The sequence below is a fragment of the Pseudorca crassidens genome, chromosome 6 (assembly GCF_039906515.1).
Source record: "Pseudorca crassidens isolate mPseCra1 chromosome 6, mPseCra1.hap1, whole genome shotgun sequence".
Lineage (NCBI taxonomy): Eukaryota > Metazoa > Chordata > Mammalia > Artiodactyla > Delphinidae > Pseudorca > Pseudorca crassidens.
Genome location: NC_090301.1, coordinates 11,766,264 through 11,794,078, shown reverse-complemented (window position 1 = coordinate 11,794,078; position 27,815 = coordinate 11,766,264). Strand labels below are relative to the sequence as shown.

Below are 27,815 nucleotides of genomic sequence, written 5' to 3'. Positions count from 1 at the left end.
GTGGAGGAGGTGCGTGGCGGTTAGCTTCTGGGTACATTTCAGAGGTAGAGCAGAAGGATTCTTTGACAGAATGGTGGGGATTGTGAGAGAAAGAGAAGTGAAGGGGGAATAAAGTTTTGGGCTGAGGGCACTGGAAAGTTGGAGTTTCCATTAACCTGAACATGCAGATAGAACAGGTTTGCAGGGAAAAAAATGGAGTTCAGTCTTGGACCTGGAGAGAGTGACAAGTTTATGAGAGTTCCATGTGGGGATGGAGTAGGTAGTTCTGTATGAGAGCAGATGACAGGTATGGTCTGGAAATAAAAATCTGGTAGTCATCGGCATGATATAAATGGTATTTAAATTCATGAAAGTGGGTGGAATCGCCAAGGGAGTGAGTAAAGATGGAGAAGAGGGTCAAAGCCTGAGCACTGGGGTCTCCAACGTAAAGAGGTCAGAGAGAAAAAGAGGTACCAGCAAAGGAGAGGGAGAAGAAGGAACCAGTGAAGCAGGGTGGAAAACTGGAGAAAAAGAGAGCAGGTGGTCCTAGGAGACAAGAATCTTTTTCTAGGAGGAAAGAGTGTCCATCTGTGCCAAATGCCCCAGTGGTCCCAGGCAGATGAGGACTTGAGAAATGATCCGTGGATTAAGCAACACGGAGGTTAGCAATAGCCTTGCCAGGAGCTGTTTCAGGAAGTGAACAGTTGATGGTGCAATATAGACCCTACTTTTGTCCTTTGTTCCACCAGAGTTAAAACAGAGGCCCTGAGCTTCTAAAGGCTTTGAGCTTCTTAATCCCCACCCCCACCCCTGTGAAAGAATAAAAAGAAGGATTCTGGGCTTCCCTGGTGGCGCAGTGGTTAAGAGTCCGCCTGCCGATGCAGGGGACACATGTTCGTGCCCCGGTCCGGGAAGATCCCACGTGCCGCGGAGCGGCTGGGCCCGTGAGCCATGGCCGCTGTGCCTGCGCGTCCGGAGCCTGTGCTCCGCAACGGGAGAGGCCCGCGCACCGCAAAAAGAAAAAAAGGATTCTGATGACTCACGTAGCCTGCGCTACTGCTGCTGGGTTCCCCAGCCTTAGTTTAACTAGTGTTAAATAAATAAGTCCCTGATGCTACTCATCCTAAGCTACAGAGAATCGCCCACGTGAGAAGCAACGTAATCACAAAGGAACATTTGCCTTTGATTTGGACCATCTGGCCTTGTGCTTTTTCAGTGTAAGGCCAATAATGGACATTATTTTCCCTGCCTGTAGTACCTGACGTGTGTTGGAGGGGTTTCTCCTAGGGGTCCCTCTCAGCGGCTCCAGAGCATCACTGTCCTATAGAACTTTCTGCAGTGATGGGCGTGGTCTTTATCTTCAGTGTCCGACATGGTAGCCACTAGCCACATGTGCTAAGCACTTGGAATGTAGTTAGTACAACTGAGGCACTGCTTTTTTAGTTTTTTTTAATTCATTTACATGTAAATAGCCATGTGTCCTGGGTGAGACCCAACAGTCTTTAGTTCAACGCGCTCTGTAGGTAGTTCTCTTACACACTAAACAGAATGGTTTCCTGTGTTTAGAGCTGGGCCCCACCCCCAGAGTTCCTGACTTAATGGGTTTGGGGATGGGGTGTGAGAACTTGACTGGTTAACAGGCTCCCAGGTGACGCTCTGATGCTGGTCTGGGAATCACTTTGAGAACCTGATGTAGAAAATGGACCACCTCTTTGTGAGGCGACCCCAGATCCCCAAGAGTGAATTCCATAAATGCCACAGAACAGATACTTTAAGTCAGGATATCCCAAATGTGCCCTGTGAACTTCATGAAAATCTTGCTGTTTTCTCATGATCCAGTAACAAGCAGTGCCTGACTCATTGAGGAGCTCCCAACGGGGAGCTGAACCAGCAAGTCTGAAGTCTGTAGGGCAGGCCTTCGGGAAGGGCTGGCTGGAACTCTGGGACATGTGCTGAAGTTGCAGTTCATCAGTGGAATTTCTTCTTTGTTGAGGAAGCTTCAGCTTTGCTCTTAGGGGGTTTTCAGCTAATTAATTAATTAATTAATTAATTTCAGCTACCTAGATTAACTAGGATAATCTCCCTTGAAGTCAACTGATTAGATACCCAATCACATCTACCACATACTTTCAGAGCAACACCCCAATTAGTGTTTGACTGAATAATTGGTAACTGTAGCCTAGCCCAACTGATACATAAGAAAGATCATCCTGCTTGGAGATTTAGTGTTCAGGGATCACATCTTGAAAGGTGTGGTATATGTTCTGGTCCTTGAAGAATGGGAGATTCTAGTCAGTGGGGATGAAGGGAATAGGTGTTCTAGAGAACATGACTATTAAAAATTATCAAAATAAACAATAGAAGATGCCAAGACAGGAAAGTACAATTGGTATTTGAAGAATGGCTAGTTGTTGCTATATGACCTTACTCCGAACCTCAAGTTTCCTCATCTAAAAATGGGTTAAATACTTGTCATGACTATCCCCCAGAATGGAATGAGGTGATGTTTGAGGGTGCCTTTTGGAAACAGTAAACGCTGTGAATGCTAAGGTTATTTTATAGCCGTGTTGGTGGTGGTAGTATTCGTGTGTGAACTTTGTGTGGTGAAAGAAACCAAAAAGTTTGGGCAGGTAAAACAGAGCCTGACTGTTGTGGGCTCTGTCTAAAATGTGTGTCTTTAATTTTGGGGGAAAAAGTATTTAGTTTCAAATGGATTAATAGGAAATAAAAACATCCCTATGTATGCAGTCATACCTGATGGCCGCAAAGATGCGGCAGCCATTTGCTCTCTGCCTCAGATGGCTCAACACTTTTTACAGAAGTGGGCCTTAGACCACGATTTTTGATGCTTGAGATAGTCGAGGTGAAGGAGAGTCATTTATTATAAAGTTATTGAATACTTTGCCTAAATAGGGAAAGAGAGTTAAACGATTTCCAAGAAAGTTGTTCCTAGGCAATGGCCACTGTAGCCAGTTGACTTGGTCATCAAAGAATGCACCAGAGAAGGGATGCCAAAGCGAGTGCCGTCTGACAAACTTCTTTTCTTTTTTTCCCCAGAGCTCTGCTCTACAAACTAATTTTGCCAAGCAAGTTTCTGCTTGATTTTTAAAGCCCTGTGCATTCTGAAGGAAATTTAAGCCATATGCTCCTGAGTCACTTATGCCCAAGTCATGAAAATGTTATTTGTAAATGTGATTTCATGTTTGAAGCCATTGTAAAGTATTTTTAGTAGATTTTCATTCTTCATCATGCAGAATTTTTCTTGGTTTGTTTTCTTGTTTTATTTAAACACGTTGTATATCAATCATCCTAACACACATCCCGTGGTGAGACACAAAGGAAATCTTGAAGCCAGAAGGAGGGTCTGGTCGTACACATTTGAAGTGGCCAGGTTCTATCTGCAGAAGCTTATAACTGCTGTCCCGCTTCCGTTTATGATGTTGTGTCCTGGGCTGCTTTTACCCTGGTCATACCCTGCCCCAGCCCCATCCCAGCCGGCTCCCTAAAAGGGAGCCCATGAAGAAGAATAGGAAAAAGGACAAATAATAGAACCAGACTGCCTCCTAGGATATATTTCTGTGTTATACCACATGATCCTTTCTTTCCAAAACTGAGTTCATTTTCCTCTTTTACCTACTAATGTTGCCTGCTGGGAAGATTAAGGTATTTCATGAAATGTCTACAAAAGAGAGAAGTGAAATTGACTTTAGGAGCAGTCCACAGCTTTTCATTCTTAGGGCAAAATAGATGATGATGTCTGCTTAGGGCTGAACTAATTGAAAAATGGTTTCATTTTTACCAGTGTAAGGCGGGGGGCGGTTTTTTGATTTTTTGTTTTCCCTTTTTTTTTTAACCTCTGTCTCTTTGGAATCTCACGATACAGGCCAAGTTTTATCTTTACATGAAGCGTCCTGGTTTACATGTGTCTGTCCATCAGAGACATCTGTGGGCTGCAGAAGGGCACCAGAGCAGCCTTATGTTTAGGGTATGGTAGAGATCTGTCTCTGGTCTGAGCACCAGTTCCCAGGTAGGCAGCAGGTGTAGCATCCTACATGGTAAGAGGCATTGACTACCAGGAGGGGCAAAGACCAAAGGGGTTAAAAGTTTACTTCTCATCACTCTGAGCTTATGAAATACTTTCCCATCTTTTTTTTTTTTAACTTGGACCTCAGAACTGCCCCAAAGGCCATGGTTTCTGGTTTTCAGTAGGTTATTTTTTCATGAAGAAAATGAGGCTCAGAGGGGGTACTTTCTTAGATATTTCACAAGGTGATTGTGGCTACTGGCGTGTGCCTGTCTCCACTACACTATAAACTCCGGGAGAGCACAGATGTCCTGTCCATCCTGTGGGGACTTTTGAGGACTTATGTGGGCTTTAATTTTTAGAAACCCCACCCCGACCCTGTGTCATTTCACGTGTTGAAACATGTGACAGCCCATCCGTAGTATATAAATATATATTTAAGTAAACGACTATAAATATATATGTCATATTTATGAGTTGAGATATAAATGATTGATATGGTACGTTTCATAGGCATTTAATCAAATACTTATTACTTTTCAGTTTTATAGATTTTTTTTTTCACTGAGGGAGCCACTTAATTACTTTGAGATCTCAGACGTTTTCACAGGCTTAGTCCCTGAGCACTGTTTCTACAGTGGATAAAGCCATGCCCCTGCTCTTATTCACTCCTGTGCACCCCACACCTATCACAGACCCCCCGGGAAAGTGCTTAATAAATGTCTGTTGGATGAATGATCACCTAATAAGAGAAAGAGTGAAAGAATGAGCAAACGAATGAATAATAAGTGGTGAAGTCTGGCATTATATTAAAGCCCATGTCAGCCCTGGATGGCTATTTCTTTTACACGGCCGTCATGGTGGACGTCCCCCAAACTGAGCATTCAAAACGTAGTCCTTGTCTTTCTCTCGTTGTTCTTTTCCAAGCCAGTTTTCTCCCCTGTTACAGCTAAGGCACAAGAAAGAACAGGCTGCAAGTTATTTGCGTTTTGGTAGCTCTTAGGAAGGAGTAGCTACTTTAGGGTGATAATTCTTTTCTCTGTTTAATTGCTATAGTTTATTTGCTTTGCCTTACAAGTGTGGGATAAATGTGGTTATTATTAATATTCAAATACTCAAATAAGTTTCTTGACAAAACCAAAGAAGTGGTTTTTTGCCTGTCTTTTTTGTTTTGTTTTGTTTTGAATTCTAAGTGTTTTCTCTCAGGTATTTCTCATTGCGATATCTGTGTTTTCACGAGATGTGACTTTTCTTTAATCCAAGGGTGAATCTTCATGGTCTGTCTTCAGAGTTCTTGGATTTGGTAGCTATTATGTTGGAAAGCTAGAGAGCCCCCTTCTTATGAAAGAAAGAAATACAAAGGGACTACATGAGAGGGGAGAGAGAGATGAAGATTGTGTAAGAGCCATCCTTTTCTGCCTCAGCCCTGATTTCACCCCTAGAAAAGTGGATCCTCATTTTTCTTATGTAAATGGACACCAGGAGCGATTTCTCCTGTCAGCTCATCTGGATCCCCAGGGTCTCTAGATGGATCTCACTGGATGGCTCCAGGGCAGACTAGGGCTAAACCAAAAACCTGCAGCGCCCCTGGATGGCTGAGCTTGTGGGTCAAGGCAGGAGCTGGAAATGGTGGAACTTAACCCTCCATCCATGAAAACTCTTTGGGGTTCAGTCATTCAACAAATTCTGATTGGCCACCTGCCTTGGGAACACCACCATGACCAGGCAGACTTGTCTCTGGAGTCCAGACGCTCGATCAAGCTCTTGCTTGAGGTATATTTGAAATGGCTTTGGTTTTTATTTCTCTTTTTTTGGTTGGATTTGGTTGTGTGTGCACAAGTGTCCTTGTGTATTCAAAAGACTGAAGCCTTCAGTTTATAAACTGAAGTTAGAGGGGGGAAGGAAGCCTATAACATAAAAATTGGAAATGTAAAACTTCAGTTTCTCCACTGCTATATTCTTTTTATGTATTTCTTTTAAGATCTCTTGATGGACCTGGACTTCAAAATAGAGGGATACAGAACCCTTCTTGAGTTTGTGCTGCCTCCCTGGCACTACCCTTCCTCATGGGGTTCCTACCTGGACCTCCAACCTAGGCACTCTCGTTCACGTTTGTTATTTTCTTTTTCCAGTGTGTGTGTATGTGTGTGTGTGTATATGTGTGTGTGTGTGTGTGTGTGTGTGTGTGTGTATAATTTTTTTGATTGTCCTTAAATGATCTTTCTCTAAACTCATCTAGACCATTTAACTTGTGGCAGGAATCCCAAAGTATATTCTCCCCAGAGAAAGAACAAGATTTTCCTGGCATCAATTTAGGGAAATAATTACTCAAGAAAATTGTGTGAGATGTTTTCTTGCACTGGAGATGCTCGTGACTACGAAGTGGTTGCCTGACGGGGGGGGACCTCAGGCCTAGTTTTGTCTAAAGAAGTTGGGAAAGTGGTGTTTTCTTTTTTTTTAAATTGAAGTATAGTTGATTTACAGTGTTGTGTTAATTACTGCTGTACAGCAAAGTGATTCAGTTATACATAGATATATATATATATACATTTTTAATATTCTTTCCCATTGTGGTTTATCACAGGATATTGGATATAGTTCTCTGTGCTACACAGTAGGACCTTGTTGTTTACCCATTCTACATATAATAGCTTACATCTGCTGACCCCAGCCTCCCACTCCATCCCTCCCCCAACCCCCTCCCCCTTGGCAACCACCAGTCTGTTCTCTGTGTCTGTTTCAAAGATAGGTTCATTTATGTCATATTTTAGATTCCACATCTAACTGATATCATATGGTATTTGTTGGGAAGGTAGTATTTTCATATTCCCTTTGCTACTCAGCTTCCTCATGATTTGCCATTTACCCAAAACTATCCCCCTTTGAAGATTGGTATTTCTTTATTTAGAGCAAAGTCCATTGCCTTGGGAGTGTTTCCAAAAACAATTCCTAGATATGGCCTCTCACTTTCCCTGCCCAGTCCCCCTTTTCTTTTTTTTTTTCTTCCCGGCCGCGCCGCCTGGCTTGTGGGATCTTAGTTCCTTGACCAGGGATCAAACCCAGGCCCTCAGCAGTGAGAGTGCAGAATTCTAACCACTGGACCGCCAGGGAATTCCCTATTGTCTCTTAAGGAGTAATAACCAGAGAAAAACCTTGATGTGCTTCATTCACTGACAAAATCACAGCTGATCATACCTCCCTGGGAACACGTCTGTGAGCCTTAGCACAACTCTAGGGCCAATAAGTAAGAGTATTCTGTCCTAAAACTGCAATCCTGACTGTTGCCCCCCTAGCTGCCCACTCCGGAGCATCCCCTTTTGTTCACGTGAACTAGTTGGTAGCACAATGGCTACGTCGCCCACAGTAGACGTGAGGGTTTGGGGGAGGAGGCCCACACTGCCTCACAGGCTTTCCACAATCTTGACAGATGGACAGCCGGTGTGTTTCTCATCCAGAATGCCTTTTATGCAGCGCTGGGTGTCATAATTTAAGTAAATAGTTAGAATTCTGACCCTCCTATGCCAAACACTCAAAGTTCTAAGCATACTTCGTTGTCAAATTTAAGTCTTAAATTCGGTTTGCAATTAACTGGGCCATTTGCTTGCTGTTGAACCAGGTGGGAGGAGAAGTCGGTCGAGGGACACAGAATTCTTTGGCAGGAGGTTAACAGCCTACCAACTGCACGTTGGATTGTCTGTGGCCTGGCTTCAAAGAGAAGCCACGGTTCTAACACAGTCCAGTTATGTGTTACCTGTGTGGCCGGCTGAGCTGCCAGACGACCCCTTGTGCTTGAAATCTTGCTGGAGCACCTCTGGCTCCTCTAGGACATTCATTTCCCTGAATTCATATATCAGGTTGCTGTCCCGGGGCAGGGAGAGAGGAGAAGGGAGGGTTAAGAGGGGCCCCCGGTGCCTTGGTGTTGCTTCCAAATCTGCAGCGGTCCTGTGGCCGCGGCCTGCTGTGGGCATCTAGGGCGGCCACTGTACTGTGCTTGTGATGGTTTTTTTTGCACTTGATCATATTGCATATACAAAACTTGGGCTTTATTTATTCTGCCCCTTGCCCTTTCAAGAGGCATCATCTTTTTCTAAGAGGCCCCAAACCAACAGGGCAGTGGTGAGAAGCTGTGTGTTTGGTACAAGACACAGGTTTCTAGTGCTGACAAATCAGACTTGGAAAACAGGTCACTGCCCCCCTGAGGCTCCTGTCTTCATGGAAAAGGGACCTTTGTGGTCATTTTGTTCTGTGCCTTTGTTTTCAAAAGGAGGAACTTGAGGCCCAGGGAGACGAAGGGCCATCACTGGACCTCGCCTCTTTGATTTCCCAGTTTGGACTTTTGTCTGCCCTTCAGCTCCTACTCCGTTTTGTTTTGCATTCCCTATGGCCTTGCCTTCGTGACTGCCTTCTCTTTTTCTCTGTAAACATTCATGCGAAGTACATTTGATTTGCTTTTCAGCCTCGCCCGCCCTGTGTGTGTCCAAAATAGCCACCGGAATTCATGAGAACGTTGTGTCTTCAGATGTTTATAATCCAAAAGAATCCCTTACGGTTTTTTATAATAAAACTACTTGGATGTCGGTATTTTATGTTGGGAAGGCGAGCCAAGTTCACAATGCAGCAATTACAACGCAATGCATTATGTATAATTTGTCGTGCGCCCCAGGAGCAATGGTAAACCGTGAAGTGCCGTCCCGGCTCCACGGCACAATTAGCAGGATCAAACGCTGCCCAGAGAGGAGCACAATAGTTGTCATCCGAGGTCAATAAAAGTAAGGAAAAGTTCCGATAAAAGCGGTACACCCCAAATTGTATAAAAAGCAGCCCCTATACCAGGCTGCAAATATGTCAAAACCTTCATTGCTAATTGAGGAAACCTTTTGAGGTTTAACAGCTCATAAGTTTGCGCTGGGAATGCCCCCATTGTTCTGAGGCTATAAGTCTTGTCTTTGAAATTTAGCAGTTGTACTTTTATATTATTCCTCCAAGAGTACCATTGTAAACATGAAGGGTTTGAATTTTAACATAAATTTGAACAATGTGGTTTGAAAAGAGCTCGCCACATTAAAGGGAGACTGTTTGGGCATGTTTCATAAATTCTTTTTTCTATAGTATTTAAAGCTACAAATGACTCATGGAAGTGTGTTCCATTTAGATCAGTCATACTGGTGTAGCAACCTTGCTGGGGCTTTTAACCGCCCTTGTTTTTCCTTCCCTAAGAGTACCTGTGTCGGAAAACAGGTCTAAGCCTTTGGCCAAGTCACTTGCCCTTAATCTAGAATCTTCAGATCCATAGAGACAATTCTGGAAATGTTGCTCCATTTGGTCTAAATAGAAACAAATCTTGTAGCTTTGGATGGTCTTTTTTTTTTTTTAAACTCAAAATCTCCCCGTTATTAACTTGCAATTTCTTCCTTTTTCCATGTGACAATTATAGTCCCCGCCCCCCATGCCCTCAGAGCCTCCTATTTTTTTTTTTAAAGAACCCACTAATGTTTTGCTGAGCCACTGGCTACTGTGAAGAAAGGTTGGATGGTAAAGGAGAAATGTGGGAGCTGGTTTCTGAAGCAGCGTGGTGGGCGGTATGTGAGGACCACTGCGCTTCCATGTAGTTTCATGTAGTTTCAAGAGGCATCATCTTTCAAGATGTGTTTGCTGTAGCCAGAGAAAAAGCGAGTACTACAAGAGGCATCATCTTTCAAGAGGCTCTTCCCGACCTCGGGAAGTCACACGCCTTCCTCGAGCCTCAGTCTGGCCATCTGTAAAATGAGGACAGTAGTTACTCCTCCACATCTCCCTCCTGCCCATTCCTGCTGCTTTGTTCATTTATTCATCCCTGGGGAGAAGGTGAACACAAACCCGCCGTGTTCTCACCCCACAGAGCTCACCACCTAACGAGGATGCACTCGGCTGGGATCATCAGAGTCCCATGTAACTACTAACTGCGGCATCATGTGCTTTGGAGAAAGGGGACATGATCCTGGGAGAACTTAGGGCACAGGGGGATGCAGCCACTCTCCTGAGAGCTTGGGGAGGCGGGGAGGGGTCCCTGGGAGTTGGAGCTGCGGGAGGGCAGGCTTACTGGGCTGCGTACGAAGTTTGATATTTGTCCTTGAATGAAAGGAAACTCCTGGAGGGCTTTAGGCAGAGGATGACGTGGATGAGATGCGTGTTCTGGCAAAGCTCTCCAGCTCCCCTGTGGGGGGTGGTTGGTTGGAAGACCAGAGCAAGGGCAGGACATCATCTAGGGGCTCAGGCACCAGTGTAGGCTCACGAAGCAGGTGGCTCAGGCAGGGCTGGTGACATGGCAGGTGCAGGGAAGGGGGGACGAGTTAGGGGAAGGTTCAGGTTACAATGACAGGATTTGGTGGCGGGTTGAAGGGGGCACATGAGGAAGGGGAAGCTGTCTAGGATGACGGGGGTCTGGGTGTGTGTGACTAACTGGATGGATGGTGGGGACATTCCCGGGGTGGGGAAGCCTGGAAGGGGTTATTAGCATAATAGCAGGAACCACTGACCCTCTATTGCTTTGAGCCAGGTGCTGGCGTCCTTTAGTTCCTTCCATTCAGAGCAATCCAGGGGTAGGTTCCTGCATCCACACAGATAAGAAAAGTGAGGGTTGGTGAGGAAAGTGACTTGTCCAGGAGCACAGAGGAAGGGGCAGAGCCCGTATTCAAGCTCAGCTCTGTCTGGCACCAGAGCCCGTTCCCTTCCCGTGCTGCCCACAGAGCCGGGTAGCAGAAGGCACTTGTATAAAACACCGATGTCCACTCCAGACTTGAAAGGGAGGTTTGGATTCTTCAGGATGAAATGGCTAAAAGGGAAAACAATGAAGTCTGGTGACATGACCAGAGCACTGAGAGACCTGGGTTCTGATTCTGCCCCCATTAGCTGTGCAAAACGGGAGACCCATTTACCCTCTCTGGGCTTCCGTTTCTGGGCTCTGAACTGAGCAGATTGGATTCCATCATCCCAAGTCCTCCCCCACCCCACTCTGAAAATCCATGATTTTTTTTTTTGGCTGCAACGTGAGGCATGTGGAACTTCCCTGATCAGGGATCGAACCCGCGCCCCCTGCAGTGGAAGCGCAGCATCTTAACCACTGGACCGCCAGGGAAGTCCTGAAAATCCATGATTTTAAGATGCGCTGGATGCATCTCACACAGAATCTCCTTTCCACACTTGACATGGTATCTTTAAAGCTTCTTTCTTAAAACTACAGGTAGGCCTAGGATGGACATATATACGCTACCTTGCATCAAATAGATAGCTAGTGGGAACCTGCTATAAAGCACAGGAAGCTCAGCTCAGTGCTCTGTGACCACCTAGATGGGTGGCGTGGGGGGCTGGGAGGGAGACCTAAGAGGGAGGGGATATATGTATACATATAGCTGATTTCGCTTCGTTGTACGGCAGAAACTAACACAACACTGTAAAGCAATTATACTCCAATAAAGAAAAAAAAAAACCTGTAGGTAGGCCTTGTAGTACTCACTTTTTCTCTGGCTACAGCAAACACTTAGATGAAACATCTGTTTCCAAAGATGCTCAGAGAACAACATCTTCCTCCCCACTTATCTAAATCATCAGTTATCCAAGGGTAAGCCTCGCTCTAGATTCCTAACTTGGAATTTAAAGTTCAAAAAATTTCATTCTGTGGTCTCCCTTTCTGTTCATAAAATAAGTTTTGTTTTACTAGAAATTATTTAACAGACATGTAAGAATAAGCCATTTTTGTTACTGAGTCTCTCTCCCTAGCACAGCCCACTTTAGAATCATCTCTGAGCCATTCTAGGTTAGTTAGAGGCAGTGTGTTTCACGACTGTGTGCCAGCGGTCTGAGAAAGCCCCCGGCTCTTCCTGAGGCTGGGAGGGCTTGTTTATGGGAGAAGTCTCAGTCACAAGGTGTGTCTGTAACACACGTACTCGAGCCCACACACAAGGATGCATGCACACACACAAACATACATACTGTCTCTCACTAGTGGATCAGAACTTGGTGTGGGTGGGAGTGGGTTAATCAGACCTAAAAGAACAAAAGTGGCAGTTCAGCTCAGGGTTACGTTACATACCATCAGAGCAATATTTTTTTGCGGTTTTTTTTTTTGGTTTAGTTTAGTTTAGTTTTGTTTTCTCGGCCGCTCCACAGGGCTTGTGGGATCTTAGTTCCCTGACCAGGGATCGAACCCAGGCCCTTGGCAGTGAAAGCGTGGAGTCCTAACCACTGGACCGCCAGGTAACTGGTTAAATACCACCAAATACAAAAACAAGCGTGTTTTTAAGATGACCATCCTACTTCCGGGATAGTTTATCGCATCCCAGAACTTCACTGCCATCCCACTTCTAGGCCAACTCTGACCCACAGGAAGCATTTCTCAGCTTCTGGTGCAGAGAGCAAGGCTCCTGCCTGTTGGCGTTCTGTGCAGATGCTCTCACCCTGCCGCTTATCTCATTCAGAGCTGGTCCGCTCTGAAGGGGTACGCTTGTGTCGTCCTTACCTCCCAGCTTATCTAGGCCTTTGCCGAGGAGCCCACCCTGGTTTTCTAAACCACCAACCATTCAAAATTCGTGGGGCTCGGACCGCTGACAAGGATGTTGTTTTTCTTCCAGTTACTTTCCCTCTTGGCTCTCCCGCCCCCTCCCTCTCCTGCCTTTTTTTTTTTTTTTTTTTTTAACCCAGCAAGTGCATCTGCCGAGGCCCTTGCGTTGCTGTTTCCTTGTGGGGTTGAGCCGGTGGTTCTCGGGGTGCCCGCCCCACCTTCACCCTGGCATTCATGCACCTTTGGGACCAGCTGTGACACACTCTCATTGCAGGCTTTTCCCAGAATAGTTCATCTTCCTCTGTTTCCACCTGAGAGAGGAGCATGCCGGCAGCTTCTAGCTTTTGTGAGAGCTTTGAACCGTGGTGTTCTCCTTGGCTTCTCAACAGCTCAGGGACAGTTTCCTAGGTCAGGGATTGTTTTCATAATTCTGCGTTGATATCGGTATCTCTTGATGTGTACTTATGCACCAGTCAGGCTTATGATATCTGAAAAATAGAAATAATTTGAATGTTTACAGCATTCAACATGGATGTATGTAGTACATCTCATATCTTGGCCTACTTCTGGATACTGAAGTTCTCTAATGTAACGGAACCCCAGAGCCCAGACCAACTTCATGCACTTGTTAGAGGAAACAAATAGACTGAATTGTATTCTGAAGCCTCCTGTCACCTGTTCTCACCCACTTATGTCTCAGGGTTTGAAAGCTGGTTGTTGGCTGAGGCCAGAAACCAAGACTCTTGGGCCTTGAAATTCCCTACCTGCCACCATTTACCCACATCTCTCTCACGGTCCTCTAGCCCCGTTGGCCTGGCCTGGGCCCCTGGTTCCTGGCCCCCTCTCTGCTCAGCCCTGATAGCATATTAGTTGGTTTTTTGTTCATTCACCAAACATTTATGACGTGCCCACCAGGTCCCAGGCACCTGGGTCCCAGGGATCCAGAGGTGAGTGGCTTTGCTCCTACGACTGGGTGAGTGGCCAGTTTCGTCCACTCTCATGTTATAACTAATAGAATCTTCAGGAGAGCTGGGTTGCGTTGGTGTCTTACTTTTAAAATTCACATCATCCAGGATTGAGCACGGCACAACCTGGAAACCACCAGAGCTTCTGGCTCAGGGAAGATGTAGCAAAAGACCTGTGTGTACAAAACCAGGTGCCGTGTTGGTGCTGATCGTTAGTTACAACCAAACAAAACCCCAGAATGTAGTACGGCATCCCTCGGATCCCAGTTTCTCAGAGTGGGGCTGGTAGCATCAGACTCACACGAGGTGCTTCTGAAAAATGCAGATTCCTGGGTCTCACCACAGCCATTGATCTGGGATCTCCCAAGTTAGAACCTAGAATCTGCCTCTTACCGTGCTCACCCACATGAAAGTTTGGAAATTACTCTTCTAGATCCAGTGTCTGGTCTCTAGAGCGTTGACGTGCTGCTGCGTGTGTCACAGGACTGTGACATGGGAGCAGTGGGAAGGTGTAGGGCCTGTCGCGTGGCTCATTTTGTTTGCTGCCAGTCAGTCCGGCCACCAAGCCTAGGGTCAGCTGTCCCAAACCCCTTCCCTCCCAGGCTCCACATCCTTGTTTCTCCTGACAAACAGTCACTGGCAACAGTTGTCCAGTGTGACCTGGACGTTACCCCTCAGTGGTTGGTCTTGGCAGAAGTTCCCGATCTAAGTTTCTTTGTCCCTTTCCAGAGTTCTCCTCCTGACTCTCCATCTTCTCTCTTTCTTATTCTTTGATTTCTTGGGATGATATTTACTTATATTTTTCTATGCCCAAAGGTTAAAAGGTATTTTCAGAAGATTGAGGTTTCTGTGGGAAATATGGGCTAATTCCAAATGGGCTATGATTTTAAAAGTCAATGAAAACATTACCTTGGGCTGTTGCTTAAAAAGCTGGCCATTGGGCTGTCTCTGATTTGAAACTCAAGTTGAAGGGAGTGAGAAAAAAATGAAACAGGTCTAAGTGTCATCAACAGTGCTTCTCTCTGCCTCCGTCTGAGAATCTGGGCAAAGAGCAAGCACGTTGGGGATTTTGTTGTTTCTGAGCGGGGGACCTGCCCCTGTTTGTGAAAGGGGGGGGCACCATCAACTGACGTTTTATCCCTTGGAGGGAGGGAGCCGCTGTGCCAGGCAGTTACGAACCCACTGCTTACAGCAGGGCCTTATCCACCAGGAAGCACGTCTGTGCGCCCCTCAGGTGACTGAGGGTCTGTCCAGCACAGAGACAGCAGAACCTGCTGAACCACCCGTCCCCAAGCTGCCAACCTCAGAGACGCCTTCACGGCCTCTCTGATCCCGGGCTGACCAGCACAGCAGCAGCTGAGTGCCTGGGATCACAGGCTAAGGGACTGAAAACATTCTCTACGAAGGTTCGTTGGCGCTAGGAGGCCGTTGTAGATTTCCAGGACTCACAGAACACTCCATTTGTAAGCCCTGGTCCTGCCCACTGTGGACCAGTGCATCAGGCACAGTCAAGTGCATGCTAGCTGGCCTTCCTTGCCCTTGCCTCCTCCCTGCTAATGCCAGCTGGGGTAGCACAGGAGAGGGGCAGAAGGAAAGAGGATGGGGGCAAGTGTAAGTGGGCGTGTGGGTAAAAATGTAAACCAGGAAACAGACCACTTTGATTAGGCTTCAAGTAAAGCAGTTTAGAATTACTGCATCCGGGATTTGGTGTCTTATCGTCACAGATTGTATCTATTTGTATCTATTGTATCCAAATGTATCTATTGTATCTACTCTTCTGATGTGGAGTTAGAGGGACCCTGATCGTTCCAGGAAGACGCACTCAGCTATGCAAGGCAGTATGCACCGTAGCAGGAGTAAATCCTGAGTTCAGAGCTGGTTAAAATACTGTATCCACATCCGTACCCATAACCACATCTGTCTCCCAGGGTCTTGTCAGTCTCCTCTGCGCTGGAAGAAACCTGATATGACACAGAAACTGCTAGATGCTGGCGAATAGTCCCCGGGTTTCAGACCATCTAGACAATAAACAACTGCATAATATTCAGTGCAACGGCTTCTGTAGAGCCCATCTGTTTCAAAATAACCCTAATTCTGCTTACAGTGCGGAATGCTTTGTTGACTGGAATTTGTCCTAGTTTTCTTCAGCAGATTGAGTCATGAGCCTCTGGCTCCACCTGCCGGCAAGTGTAAATACTGGCGTGAAACCCAGGGTGGATATTTTCAGTTAAAAAAAAAGAAAAAATCTGAGCTGATTCTAAAAAGCTAGTGTAGCTCCGAATCACCTGGGAACTCATTAAAATACGGTAGCCTGGGCGCCATGCCAAGCCTGCCAGATCGGAAGCTCTCAAAGCGCTGTCCTGGTGATGCACGCACTCACCTCTGTGCTGGAGAACCTGAATGCAGTGAAGGTCAGGGATGACCCCCCTGTACCTGCTCATCCTCAAGCAGGGAGAGTGACAGAGGCCGCTTGAGGTACCCACTTCTACCTATTCCAGTTTATCCAGGTAACTCTTGGTGATGAGAGTTAAAGCTTCATTGCCTTGGAGCTCATCAAAAAATTTTAAAAGTGGAAGAACCTGGCAAACACTCCTTAACCCAGTGCTCAAGGTTACATCACCAGTGATAAGTCATACGATCGGATGGGAAGGGCACTTCTCCTCTGCGGTCTTCTTCCCAAAACCCTAACCCCAGAGTAATGATGAGGGAAAGCATCAGACAAACCAAACTGAGGGACGTTCTGCTGTAGGCTGGCGCTGCGCAGGACTGTCAAGGTCACAGGAAATAAGAAAAGACTGAGACGGTACCACAGACCTGAAGAGACTAAGGAGACCTGACAACTAAATGGACTGTTGGCTTTAGTTGGGAAATTAGTGGCAAAACTGGTGAAACAGAGAAGAGAACAGAGAAGGGAAATTAGTGGAAAAACGGGTGAAATCCAAGTGGAGTCTGGAATTTCATTAATAGTAGCGCACCCATCCCTGTAAGTGGTTGATTTTAACAACTAGATCATGATAATGTAAGATGTTTGGCTGTATTGCCTTTGTAACTTTCTTTAAATCTAAAATTATTCCAAAATAAAGAGTTTAGGGCTTCCCTGGTGGCGCAGTGGTTGAGAGTCCGCCTGCCGATGGAGGGGACACGGGTTCGTGCCCCGGTCTGGGAAGATCCCACATGCCGCGGAGCGGCTGGGCCCGTGAGCCATGGCCGCTGAGCCTGCTCGTCGGGAGCCTGTGCTCCGCAACGGGAGAGGCCACAACAGTGAGAGGCCCGCGTACCGCAAAAAAAAAAAAAACAAAAAAACACAAAAGTTTATTAAAAATTAAAACGTTGGGGCATGGGGAGGGACACTGAATTAGACCAAATTAGTTGGAGGAAGTTGCCAAGAAGCACAGCATGGCCAGTTCTCGGCCCAGCTGTCAGAAGTCACGGCCAGGCTGGCTGACGGGGCAGGCAGAGTAGCTGCCCGGACTGCAGGCAGTGGAGGACGCAGCCTGCTGGTGTGGCCCATCTGCACCCTGCCTTCTTAGGCCAGCCAACCCTGATGGCTCACTGAGAAGCGAACAGCCGCGGATGTTGCACCTCTGTGCGGAGGTCTAAAATGTCCAATCCAGCACCCGTCATTGCACAGATGAGGAGCCCGAGGCCCAGGGAGAAGTGCCTCATCCAGGGTCCTCGTGGAGCCAGATGCAGACCCACATCCAGCGAAGTGTGTTCTTTTCCCCCAGTGATTCTCAGTGATCTGATACACTGTCTGCAGCAGAAACGCCGCCAGAGTGGGTTTTCATTAAAATGCACCTTCCTGCTCTCCAACCAGTTGATGCGTAAGAATCTCTGGCTGTAGGATCTAGTAAATCTGCGTTTTTAACAAGTTCTCCATTATTGTGCACATGAAAGTTTAGGAATCACAGCAGCAAACCAGACAGCTGTCCCGTTCATAGAGTCTCCAAGACTGCCTGGCTTTGCCCAAACCTCTTGCATTTGAGCTACTGAAAACTGGGAGCCTAGCTCTGACTCCTGCCTTCACCGGCCAGTTGGTTGCTGTTCTATGGAAACTATGCTCATGGGACGGGGCTACTAAAGGCCAGCAAGGGGAGAATTCAGCCGCAGCCACTCTTTTACGATGATGCCATAGCAAGTGGCAGGCAGCAGGGCTGGAACCCAGTGGGTCTCGGGAAGACGCAATTTTACATCTCTTTGAGCTCAATTTATTATAGTTTAAATAATCTTACCCGCTTCCCTCTCCTAAAAAAAAAAAAAATTAAAACTTACTCAAAGATAATTAAATTTAGAAAATACTTAAATCAAAACTTACTCAAAGATAACTCCATGATCAAGAAGCAAGAGGAGGGGTGGTATCCAGGCTCTGAGGAAAAGGCTAGAAGTTCCATCCTGCTTGTCCTTCCCCTGCCCCTGCCACCGTGGCCCCATCTTAACATCATCAGGAAATCTGGCCATAAAAAGACAGTGGAAGGCCTCCTCTGTCTAAGAGATGACGATCAGAGGGTCAGAGCTGATAGAGGGCCAGGAGCCGGAGGGGTCAGAGATTTGAGCAGGTAGGACCTCGGGAATCCTTTAAGGTTGGAGGGTCCAAGTCCAGCAAAGATGCAGGCCAGGCGGGAGGTACAGGGCAGCGGCCCTCTCTGGGGGGGTCGTGCTAGGGCCCTGTTTGCGGGCAGGTATGGGATCTCTATCAGAAACATCAGGAGAGGCCCCAGGCCGCAGCTGCCTGTCCTGGGCAAGTCAGGCACATTGGCCCTGGAGCTTCAGAGAGGAGTGTGGGATTTTAATAGTCCAAAGGGTCTTCATCTTTTTTCTAGCTTTGTCCGTACTTATGTGTGTGTTTGTGTGTGTGTGTGTGTATATATATATAGATAGATAGATAGATAGTTTTTTTTTTTCCATCAGAACTCCCTGCCCACAAAAGACTTCCTCATTCTACTTTCAGTTTTCTCTTTTCTGTTGTAAAATATGTTCTCAAATCTCTCCCTCCAGGCAGGGCCCTTGTCTGGTTTCTCTCTGCTGTCCGAGCCAGGCACGTAGGCCCTCGTGGGTACTAGGCAATGAGAATATGGAAGCAAAGGGAGCCCTGCATCTAGTTTTCCAAGAATTTTCTTATATCTGTCCAGTAGATATCAGTAGGTGATTTTGAATTTAAAGAAAAAAAAAAAAAGTACAGCCCCAAATTATATGGAAGTGGGAAGGCTGTTCCTCCAGAGGAGATAGTCAACCTCTTCTCAGTTTGCAGAATCAGCTGATGTGATTGGGTAAACTCCATCTGAGGCACCTTCAGATTGCTGGCCAAAGGCATGCTGTTTTACGTCAAAGAAAATTTGAAACATCCTAAAGCCATTAAATATATATAAAAGGTGCTTGAAAATCATTCCTAATCTCATTTAAATCCCTCTTGATAAAGTGTTAAGGTGGTGACAGAATTGTGAAGGGATTTAAGACAGATTGATTTTTAAAAATAGAAAATCCCTTTAGTATTAAAATTTGCATCCGGGCTTCCCTGATGGCTCAGTGGTTAAGAATCCACCTGCCAATGCAGGGGACACGGGTTCCATCCCTGCTCGGGAAGATCCCACATGCCGTGGAGCAACTAAGCCCGTGCGCCACAACTACTGAGCCCATGTGCTGCAACTACTGAAGCCTGTGCACCTAGTGCCTGTGGTCTGCAATCAGAGAAGCCACCACAAAGAGAAGCCCACACGCAGCAACAAAGACCCAACACAGCCAGAGATAGATAGATAAAATCTGCATCCATTTGTTTAAAGAAATACGTGCTTCATGTTACAGTGGTTCCTAATGGGAGACCCTCTTCTCCTCAGCCTCTCTTTTTGCTGCCCCTCCAGCCCATCGAGAGTTATTTCTGTAAGAATTTATAAGCTGTTCTCTGTTTAGAAAATACATGATATAGTTAATCACCAAGGCTGACTTTTGCAACTGGGCCTCTTGCTAAAACCTTGTCAAGGGAGATCCTAATTCTAGATACTTTGTTATCCAGAAAATCTTACTGTTTGCTGTGAACCTTATCTAAAGCAGAAGGTAAAATTTCCTGCTGCTTTTTAAACAGATCCTGCTTCCAAATCAAGTTGAAAGGAATAGTATTGTTCGGGTTTACAGATTCTGGTTTTGGGGTTAAGGAAGACAACTAACACACCTCATGTCTGGAGCAGAGTAGAAAGGGATCTAGGTGTGACTCTTGCCTCAGTCCCTGACCAGCTGTGTGGCCTTGGTAAGTTCCTTGAAATCTTTAAGCCTCCATTCTTCTTTCTATAAAACAGACGAGGAACTTCTACTCAGAAGGATAAGTAGAATAGAAACCACATACAGCAATATGGTGAGTCTCACAAACATAATGTAAATTGAAACAACCCACAAAAGGTACGTATTATATGAATCCATTTATGGACAAAAATAGACAAAATGAATCTCTGCTGTAAGAAGTCAGTGGACCGCTTCTGGAAGGGAGCCCATGGAAGCTTGGGAGTGCTGGAAATACTGTATTTTGGTCTGGATGTTGGTCCCATGTGTTCAATGCATGGAAATTAATAAAGTTGTACACTTTTTAAAAGGAAGGGAGAGTAAAGTAGAGTGAGCATGTAGCAATTGCCCAGCAAACATTTATTGTCTCCTCCCGGACTTTCACTTTTTATTCTAGAGGTCATACCATGTGTTCTCTATATTGCAAAAAAAACTCTAGATCTGACAGAGTGGACCCAATATTTTAGGTTACTCGAATTGCTAACTGGATTATTAAGTTGATTATAATTATCAGCTTAACTTGATTATGAAGCCTGTTGATTTGAAGTCAGTTGTGTCCATTAACGGTCCCCCAAATTAACCAACTAGAACAGAGAGAAAAGTACAACAGGGAAAGTAGCAACTGAGTTGATTTCCATTCAGAGCTTCTCATTTGGGGATTCCAGATACTGTTTCAGAACTAAGAAATCCCACCACTGTTGATTTGATCAGTTGAGGAGTGGAAATGTGAATTTTTCTCTCTCAAATCACATCTAAATGTTACCTTTATTGTAAACCATAATCTAACTTCCACCTGTATGAAAGTTACGAGATTTTTAGGTGAATTTCAAACTCTTTTTTTTTTTTTTTTTTTTTTTGGCGGTACGCGGTCTTGTCACTGCTGTGGCCTCTCCCGTTGCGGAGCACAGGCTCCGGACGCACAGGCTCAGAGGCCATGGCTCACGGGCCCAGCCGCTCCGCGGCATGTGGGATCTTCCCGGACCAGGGCACGAACCCGTGTCCCCTGCATCGGCAGGCGGACTCTCAACCACTGCGCCACCAGGGAAGCCCTCAAACTCTTTTTAAAGCGATGGATGGATGGATAGATGATAGATCATTATAATTAGTGCCTCAAAAAGGAAAGTGCTCGTATTGTCCTTGGGCATCTCCTACTTTAAAAGAATATCTTGCTAATTGTTGGACTTGGGGTTCCTTCCAGGCCTTTTTGGTCATAGTAAATGACTTAGCAACTGTCCTGTCAAAAGACATTTTGGAAGCTTTAGAATTCATGGAATTCTAATAAAGTAACATTTTTGAAAGAGAGAATATGGGTCCCATGCTGTTGCCCTCATTTGACAAAAGCAATCCCAGAGAGTACAGGAATATTTAGAGGTTTCTTGGTTTAAAAAAAAAATTTTTTTAAGTGATTGCCTCCATAGGTCCCCAATTTAAGGGAAAGATAAGCCATCTTGAGGCTTCACTTTAGTATAATTTCACTGAATGGCATAGAGGGCTCGTCAGATCACGGGCAGGATCTATGAATACAGCAAATTAAACATCTCTATTTACAGGGCTGGCGAACAGTAGGGGAAATGGCCATCAACTCATGGCATTCTTTTTAGCAATTCTTATGTGGATGAAATTGCTTCTCCTCCCTTAGATGTAAAATGCAGAGGTTACTGCATTATACATAAGGGTAGAGAACTGAAAATTTTTCCATCAAGAACCACAAATCAATAAATCTTATGATCTCACTACTGGTGCTATAATTGAGCTAAATCTTCTTAAACTAGGCACTGCTCCTGAGGTCCTTTGAAGCATGCTCACTGTTTCTTTGAGTAAAATTGAGGGCTGACCTCCATTTACAGGACCATAGAAGCAAGGCTCATAAATACTAATGTTCTATACCAAGTTCATCAGAGCAAGGCTGTTTCACCCAGACCTGTAAATGTTCAATGCATGATTTAACTCAGTGGAGAAAAGAGGTCTCAGCTGGGCTCTCCAGTTTTCGCAGTGCCCGAAAGTCACAAAAGTGTGCTGGCATGTGGAGGTTGTGAATTACCTTTTTCATATCTGTCTCTTAGAGGACAAGTATTTAGTAAGTAGTGACTCCACACTTTGTACAGAACACTGCCAACTGGTCCTCAAACAGAATTGGGCTCTATCTTTTAAGAAGTCTTTGGTCATTTTATTTGGTATCTGTCTTTTAGCCAGTGATATGAACAGGTAGCCATTTAACCCATATGATTCTCAGTAATGTTAGAGGTTAGAAGTCCTGACGTCCAGTGCCCATCAGGCATTAACTGCACTGCTGGCACTCAGCTAAGCATTTTATATGCATCCTCTCTTATTCTCTCAATAGTCCAGCAAAGGAGCTACTGTTACTATTTGCATTTTATAGGTAAGGAAACTAAGGCCACGTGAAGGTAACCTACTTGCTCAAGGATGTGTAGCTGTAAGTGGAAGAGTCAGAATTTTATCCCAGTCATCAGACTCCAGAGTCACGGCAAGGACCCTGGCAGCCACCTTGTTCTGCACCCTCTCCCCTGACAAGTGAACCAACCAGAGCCTGCCGGAATGAAGACTTGCCTGGGGTGTCCTCTCTAGTTCCAGGCAGGGCCGGAAGCATCTCCCATTTTCCTAGCAACACTTTTTCCAATATACCCATGGGGACCTCTTCTCCTTTTACCGTCTAGCTGAGGCCCATCCAGATCCTTTTCTGTGTGCTTAATACATATAGGTAGATGTGGAAAGCGCATTTCTTAGACCCTTTGAGAAATGCCTGCAGAGGGTCCTGGAGGCTAAGGAGAGAAATCATAGGTCATGTGACACAAGCGGAAAATATAGAAATGGTTTAAAAATAAATGAGGAGGTGGAGAATTGGAAGACAGAGCTTAGCTGAGGCGGAGGGGAGCAGCTGGAGGCCTGGTCCCCAGAGTGGCACTGACCCAGAGCACAGATGTGACGAACAGGGTCGGGGGGTTGCTGACTGACATCAAATACATAACTGCCGTCAACATATCACAGGTTAATTTAGTCTTGAAAACTTTCCAAGAAAACTACCTACCAGCAAGAAGAATGCAGTTCAAAGCCTGAAATGAAGCAGTTAAGTCATTCTGCAGACAGTCAGGTGGCTTTGATGTTAACAGAAACACTGAGTTTGAAGGATTTAAAATACCCATAAAACATCCACATCGGGCATTGTCATTATTGTTGTTTTGTTACTATACACAAGGCCTTTCCAGGGGTCCTAAAAACCCAAACCACTCTAGTAGTCAGTAGAATTTAAGGGGATGCAGTGCGGGAACTTTGTAGTCACATCTGTGATGACAGCACAGCCCAGTCGATTTGAGAGCTTAGGCTGGATCTTCTTCTTTTTCTATTTTCAGATAACAGTGAGCTCCCTGCATATCCGTGAAGGAAAGGGACCCTCTGGGTTCTGGCAGGAGGATGAGGCACAGCGAAGGGATGTGATAACATACTCGGCATGTTAGTAGGATCGGCAGTGTGGGGCTGTGGAAGAGGAGAGCTAGAACTGCAGCCGGAAGACCGATAGGTGCAAGTTTTTGCTTGCCTTCACGCTAGCTTTGTGACCTTAGGTGTGTCCCTAACACTCCCTGAGCCTCAGTTTTTTTCATCTGTAAAATTGGCATCATGAAATTGGGAGTAAAAGCTAATTCAAATTGGATACCTTAAAAGGCTCTTGTGGGGCTTCCCTGGTGGCGTGGTGGTTGGGAGTCCGCCTGCCGATGCAGGGGACACGGGTTCGTGCCCCGGTCCGGGAGGATCCCACATGCCGCGGAGCGGCTGGGCCCGTGAGCCATGGCCGCTGAGTCTGCGCGTCCGGAGCCTGTGCTCCGCAACCGGAGAGGCCACAACAGTGAGAGGCCCACGTACCGCAAAAAAAAGAAAAAAAGAAAAAAAAAAGGCTCTTGTGAAAGAGTGATTATTGTTCCTCTCTTAATGTGAGTTTCAGCACGTGGCATTTCTTCTGTTGGCTCAGCCGTGGTTCTCCTTAAATGCCCCAAGCATGAGTCTAGAGAGCATTTGTGCCGGCTGGCCATTTTGAGAGCTGAACCCCCAGAACCTTCACAGTCTGCCCCCTCTGATTCCTCCCTGCATTTCCCTTCATGGAACAGGCTTTTCCTCTTGGACACTGTGATTCCCTTTGGGAGTCTGAGCATCTTTCAGCATCTATGGGCTCGTGCCCTGTGGCCTGGAGTCAAGATGCCACGTTGAGCTTGCTTCTAACTCCGCCCACAGCCAGGCCTCCCAGTTCCCTGCCCAGCTGGAATGGGCTGTCACACACTGGCCCGCGCTCATAAGTACAATTAAGAATGGACTTGTTAAAAACAACCGTTAAAAGGAAAGCAGGAGTTGGAGCTCATTGTATAAAGCACTTTTAAGCAATAAACTAATGGTAATTGGATTCATGAGTTTCTCTGTAATTTCAAAGTGTTTACCACTTTGAACAGAGAGAAATTCCTTTACAAATGTATGTGGTGAAAACCATATCCAGTAAAACTTTGAATCTTATAGTATTCATAAAATCTTTATGGTAAAAGTCTTACACGTTTGAACAGCATCTTTAGTGAAAGTTGGTAAAATGACATATACTTCACTTATCAAAAAACCTCCAAGTGGAGTTTACCCAGCGGGAGTGAGTGCCAGGCTTGGCCCACCTGGATCACTTCTGGGTGGACTAGTCAGGAAATGTTACAAGGGGTCCAGCAGGGGTAATTCCCTCACGTCTCAAAAGGAAAGGACAATCAGACATGGGTAAGTGTTAGGGTCTCTATCACTGTGGGGGAAAAAAATGTAAAAAGGGATTGCTTTTGACTGCCTTTTTAGAAAGTTCTCATTGTCTGACAACTGAAATTCTAGTGGTGGCTTAGCAAACTGACTCTTAGTTTCACACTGCTTTCTCTAACATCTTGTCATCATTGTCTTAACAACCACCATGTCAATATATTACCTGTCAGCGTCTCCGACAAGGTACCACGCTTGGAGCGAGAGTGGGTGGGGTCAACTGTTCACTTGTTTTCCCTCCTGGCTCTGACCCTCTTGCCCATCCACCCTTCCCAGCTAGGCCAGGGCTTCCAGAGTCAGTTGTGTCAGAACCTCAGAGGGCAACGTTGAATGTGGTGGTCTGGCCGTAACATATACCTTTGGAAGTCATAGGCAAGTGCCGCTGAGTCAGGCCCTTATTTTTCTTGAACAGCTTCTGTGTGTGCGGGGCTGTACTGGGCACTGGGGAGCAGAGAGAAGCGTCAGAAATGTTCCTGCCATTTGAGAGCTTGTGATTCCAGTAGGAGAGAGCAGCGGTATGCACAGTGGCTGCCCTGTCTGGTGGGATGTGGTGACTGTTGCATGCGGACCACTGAGAGGAAGGTGCTGGAAGCTGAGGAACTTGAATTGGGAGAGAGCTCTTCCATTGGGGGTGGACAGAGGGCAGTGCGATTTGGATGGGGCGTTGGAAAACGAGTAGGACTTTCGATGGAGGGAGGTGATGGGAGTGGGCCTTTCAGAGTGAGTTTACAAGGTTAGCAGAGGCTCAGAAGGGGAAAGGTGCAATCTTTCTGGTCCGCATGCTTAGACGTGAACCTACTGTTTGCATGTATCCATCAGTGACGCCCTGCATGGCTGCCTCATGGAGGATATTGAAGCTCTTTCATTAGATTTAGGTTTCTGGGTCCTTGAGGTCAAGGACTGTCTATTGTTATTCCTTCATTATCCCCCTACAGTGCCTGGAAGAGTGTTTTTTTAATGCAGTGATTGAAATGCTTATATCACTGCAAATTATATGTTCTGTTTGTAGCCCCGAGAAACCCTTTTCAGTGATGATTTCCATGGCCCACATGATCTTCAAATATTATGCCTACATTTTTGTCTGCCTGCCCAGATATTGGTCATTATGGTAACAAAGCCCCTGCTCTATGGGCCATGATGCCCTGTGGGGGCTTGTGAGTTTCAGGCAGGCGTGATTCCCACCAGCTGGGGAAGTAAAGGAGGCAGCAGGTTAGAGGGAGGAAAAGGGCCCAATAGGAGAACCCTACGAGCACACTGGGTGAGGATGTTACAGATAGTGACAGTTATTTCTGGGCATTAAAAGAAATAAAGTAAACCCTTGAGACATTTTGGAAATTAAATGATGCAAATTGTGGAACATGATGGAAAAGAACATAGAAATGGGAGGATTGTCAAGAAGTTTCAAAATGAGTCAAATTAGTTTCATGGACTGGACCTCGCTAAAAATGTTTGCTTTTTGTTGAAATGTAGTATTGACCTCTGAAATATGTTTGTTACATTTCTGTTTCATGCTAATATAAAGATGACACCCAAGCCATCTTTTTTTCCCCCTTGGGAATCCTAGGATGCGGTGCCCTGTAAATGTCAGGACAGTGGATGGGCAGCGCTTGATTCTCCCTCGTGCTTTCTCTCTACAGGAAATCGCAGGAATAGCCCCCCGGCCTATCGGTTCCATCTCACACCAGAAGAAGAAATGAGGAGAAAGCGGCTTCACAGATTCGACGGCCAGTGAGGTGACCCAGCCATGTGAACAAATGTGATCCAGCTGTGTTATCATTGCCCCCAAGCCCCCACTTAGTTTTGAACAAAAGCAGAGGGCACTATGACCGTCCCAATTGCTCACATCTGCCGTGGCCCTTCGTCCTATGGCCTCTGTGAGTCTAATTTGCAAGCAGATTGACATCTTGAGACCAGGCTTGTTGGATGCAGCTCACAGCTCTCTGGGAGTGGCCCACCTCCTGGCCTTGTCTTCTTGCAGACAGAAAGTCAGCGTCTCCACCTAGGGACCAGTTTCCACACTCATTTCTCTCACTGCTGACTCAGCCTTGTTTTGTCTTTGAAGACCGTGACCTTCGCCAAGAGGTTTGTGTTCACCGGCCCAGAAGATCAGGCCCTCATTCTGCTCAGTGCTCAACTTGGAAGGAAGCAGGGAGCCATCCCTCATCCTCCTGGCATGTTGCCATGGTGACTTTCCAGGAACAGGACGTGGCTACCATCGCAGGCTGTCGTTCCGGTCTCCCTTGCCCAAGCGCCTTGGCTCCTTGGGCCCCCCATATCTGGATGGTGGTTGCAGTGAACCTGCTTTGCTATGCTATCACTCTGCCTTCACGGGATGTGTAACTGGAAAAGCTTAAGTAAGACCTCAGATGGGAAACCACTTACACACTCCATGACACAGCAGGCGGCATCCACAGTTGGGCTCCCAGCAGCCTCTCCAGTGGCGATGTACCATCCCGGAGATGCAACTTGTATTGAACTAACCAGCAAAGCAGCCAGAGTAGTGACCAGTGGGTTGGTCACTGAGAAATCCCTCGTGACGAGTATTTTTTTCTCATAAAAGTGCCTTTTAATTGACCACTGTTAACAGCCGCTTGTCCTACTCACCCGTCCAAGACACTCCCCAAACCCACAGACTGCAAGTCACTTAAGGTGTTTCCTGGTGCTTGTGTTTCATGAATAAAAGGAAAAAGTCACATATCACTGATGTCTTATTTCACTGAGATATTTATGTTTAAAGGGAGTTAGAAGCAGAAAAGGATCTTCCTGTTTTGCTTTATCTGGCATTTATATAGTTTTCTGATTATGAAAGTAATATATATACCTTGTATATGCATAAAGCGAACATCTGGCAGGAAATGTACCCACATGTTAACAGAGGTTATTTTGGAAGGTGGAGTGCATAGGAGTTTGCTTTCTGTTTTTTACGATTTTGTATTGCTGTCTTTTAAAAATGTGTGTATACGTATGTTACGTGTACTACTTTTGCGGTAGGAAAACTGATTTATATAATAATAAATCAAGAAATATATAATCAGGAAAATGGACTCAATAATAAGTGTTGTGTATCCGCTGATAAAATTTACAATATAAACAGAAATACAAAAAAATACATGTGCGATTTAAAAAATCACTGGTATCCCCACCACTCAGAGGTACCCAGGGTTAACACTTTGGGGATATTGCTTTCTCAGTCTTTGTATACATTTGACAGATTTGCAGCATACCAACTATGCAGTTTTGTATCCGGTTCCTAATC

The 27,815-nt window shown here is 45.8% G+C and overlaps 1 protein-coding gene across 14 annotated transcripts in view; it reads left to right on the top strand.

Moving 5' to 3' along the window:
- Positions 1-27,259, top strand: part of RHBDD1 (rhomboid domain containing 1) — a 114,650-nt gene extending 87,391 nt beyond the window's left edge. For 9 of the 14 annotated variants that reach the window (XM_067740364.1, XM_067740369.1, XM_067740371.1 and 6 more), the window contains one exon: positions 26,197-27,259. In XM_067740364.1, coding sequence (XP_067596465.1) covers positions 26,197-26,291 — 95 coding nt within the window. In that variant the 3' untranslated portion in view covers positions 26,292-27,259. Of the gene's footprint in view, positions 1-19,791; positions 23,350-24,971; positions 25,075-26,196 lie in introns of all 14 variants that reach the window. The other 5 variants (XR_010944198.1, XR_010944197.1, XR_010944196.1 and 2 more) reach the window with 5 other exon arrangements.
- The last annotated feature ends 556 nt before the right edge of the window (positions 27,260-27,815 follow it).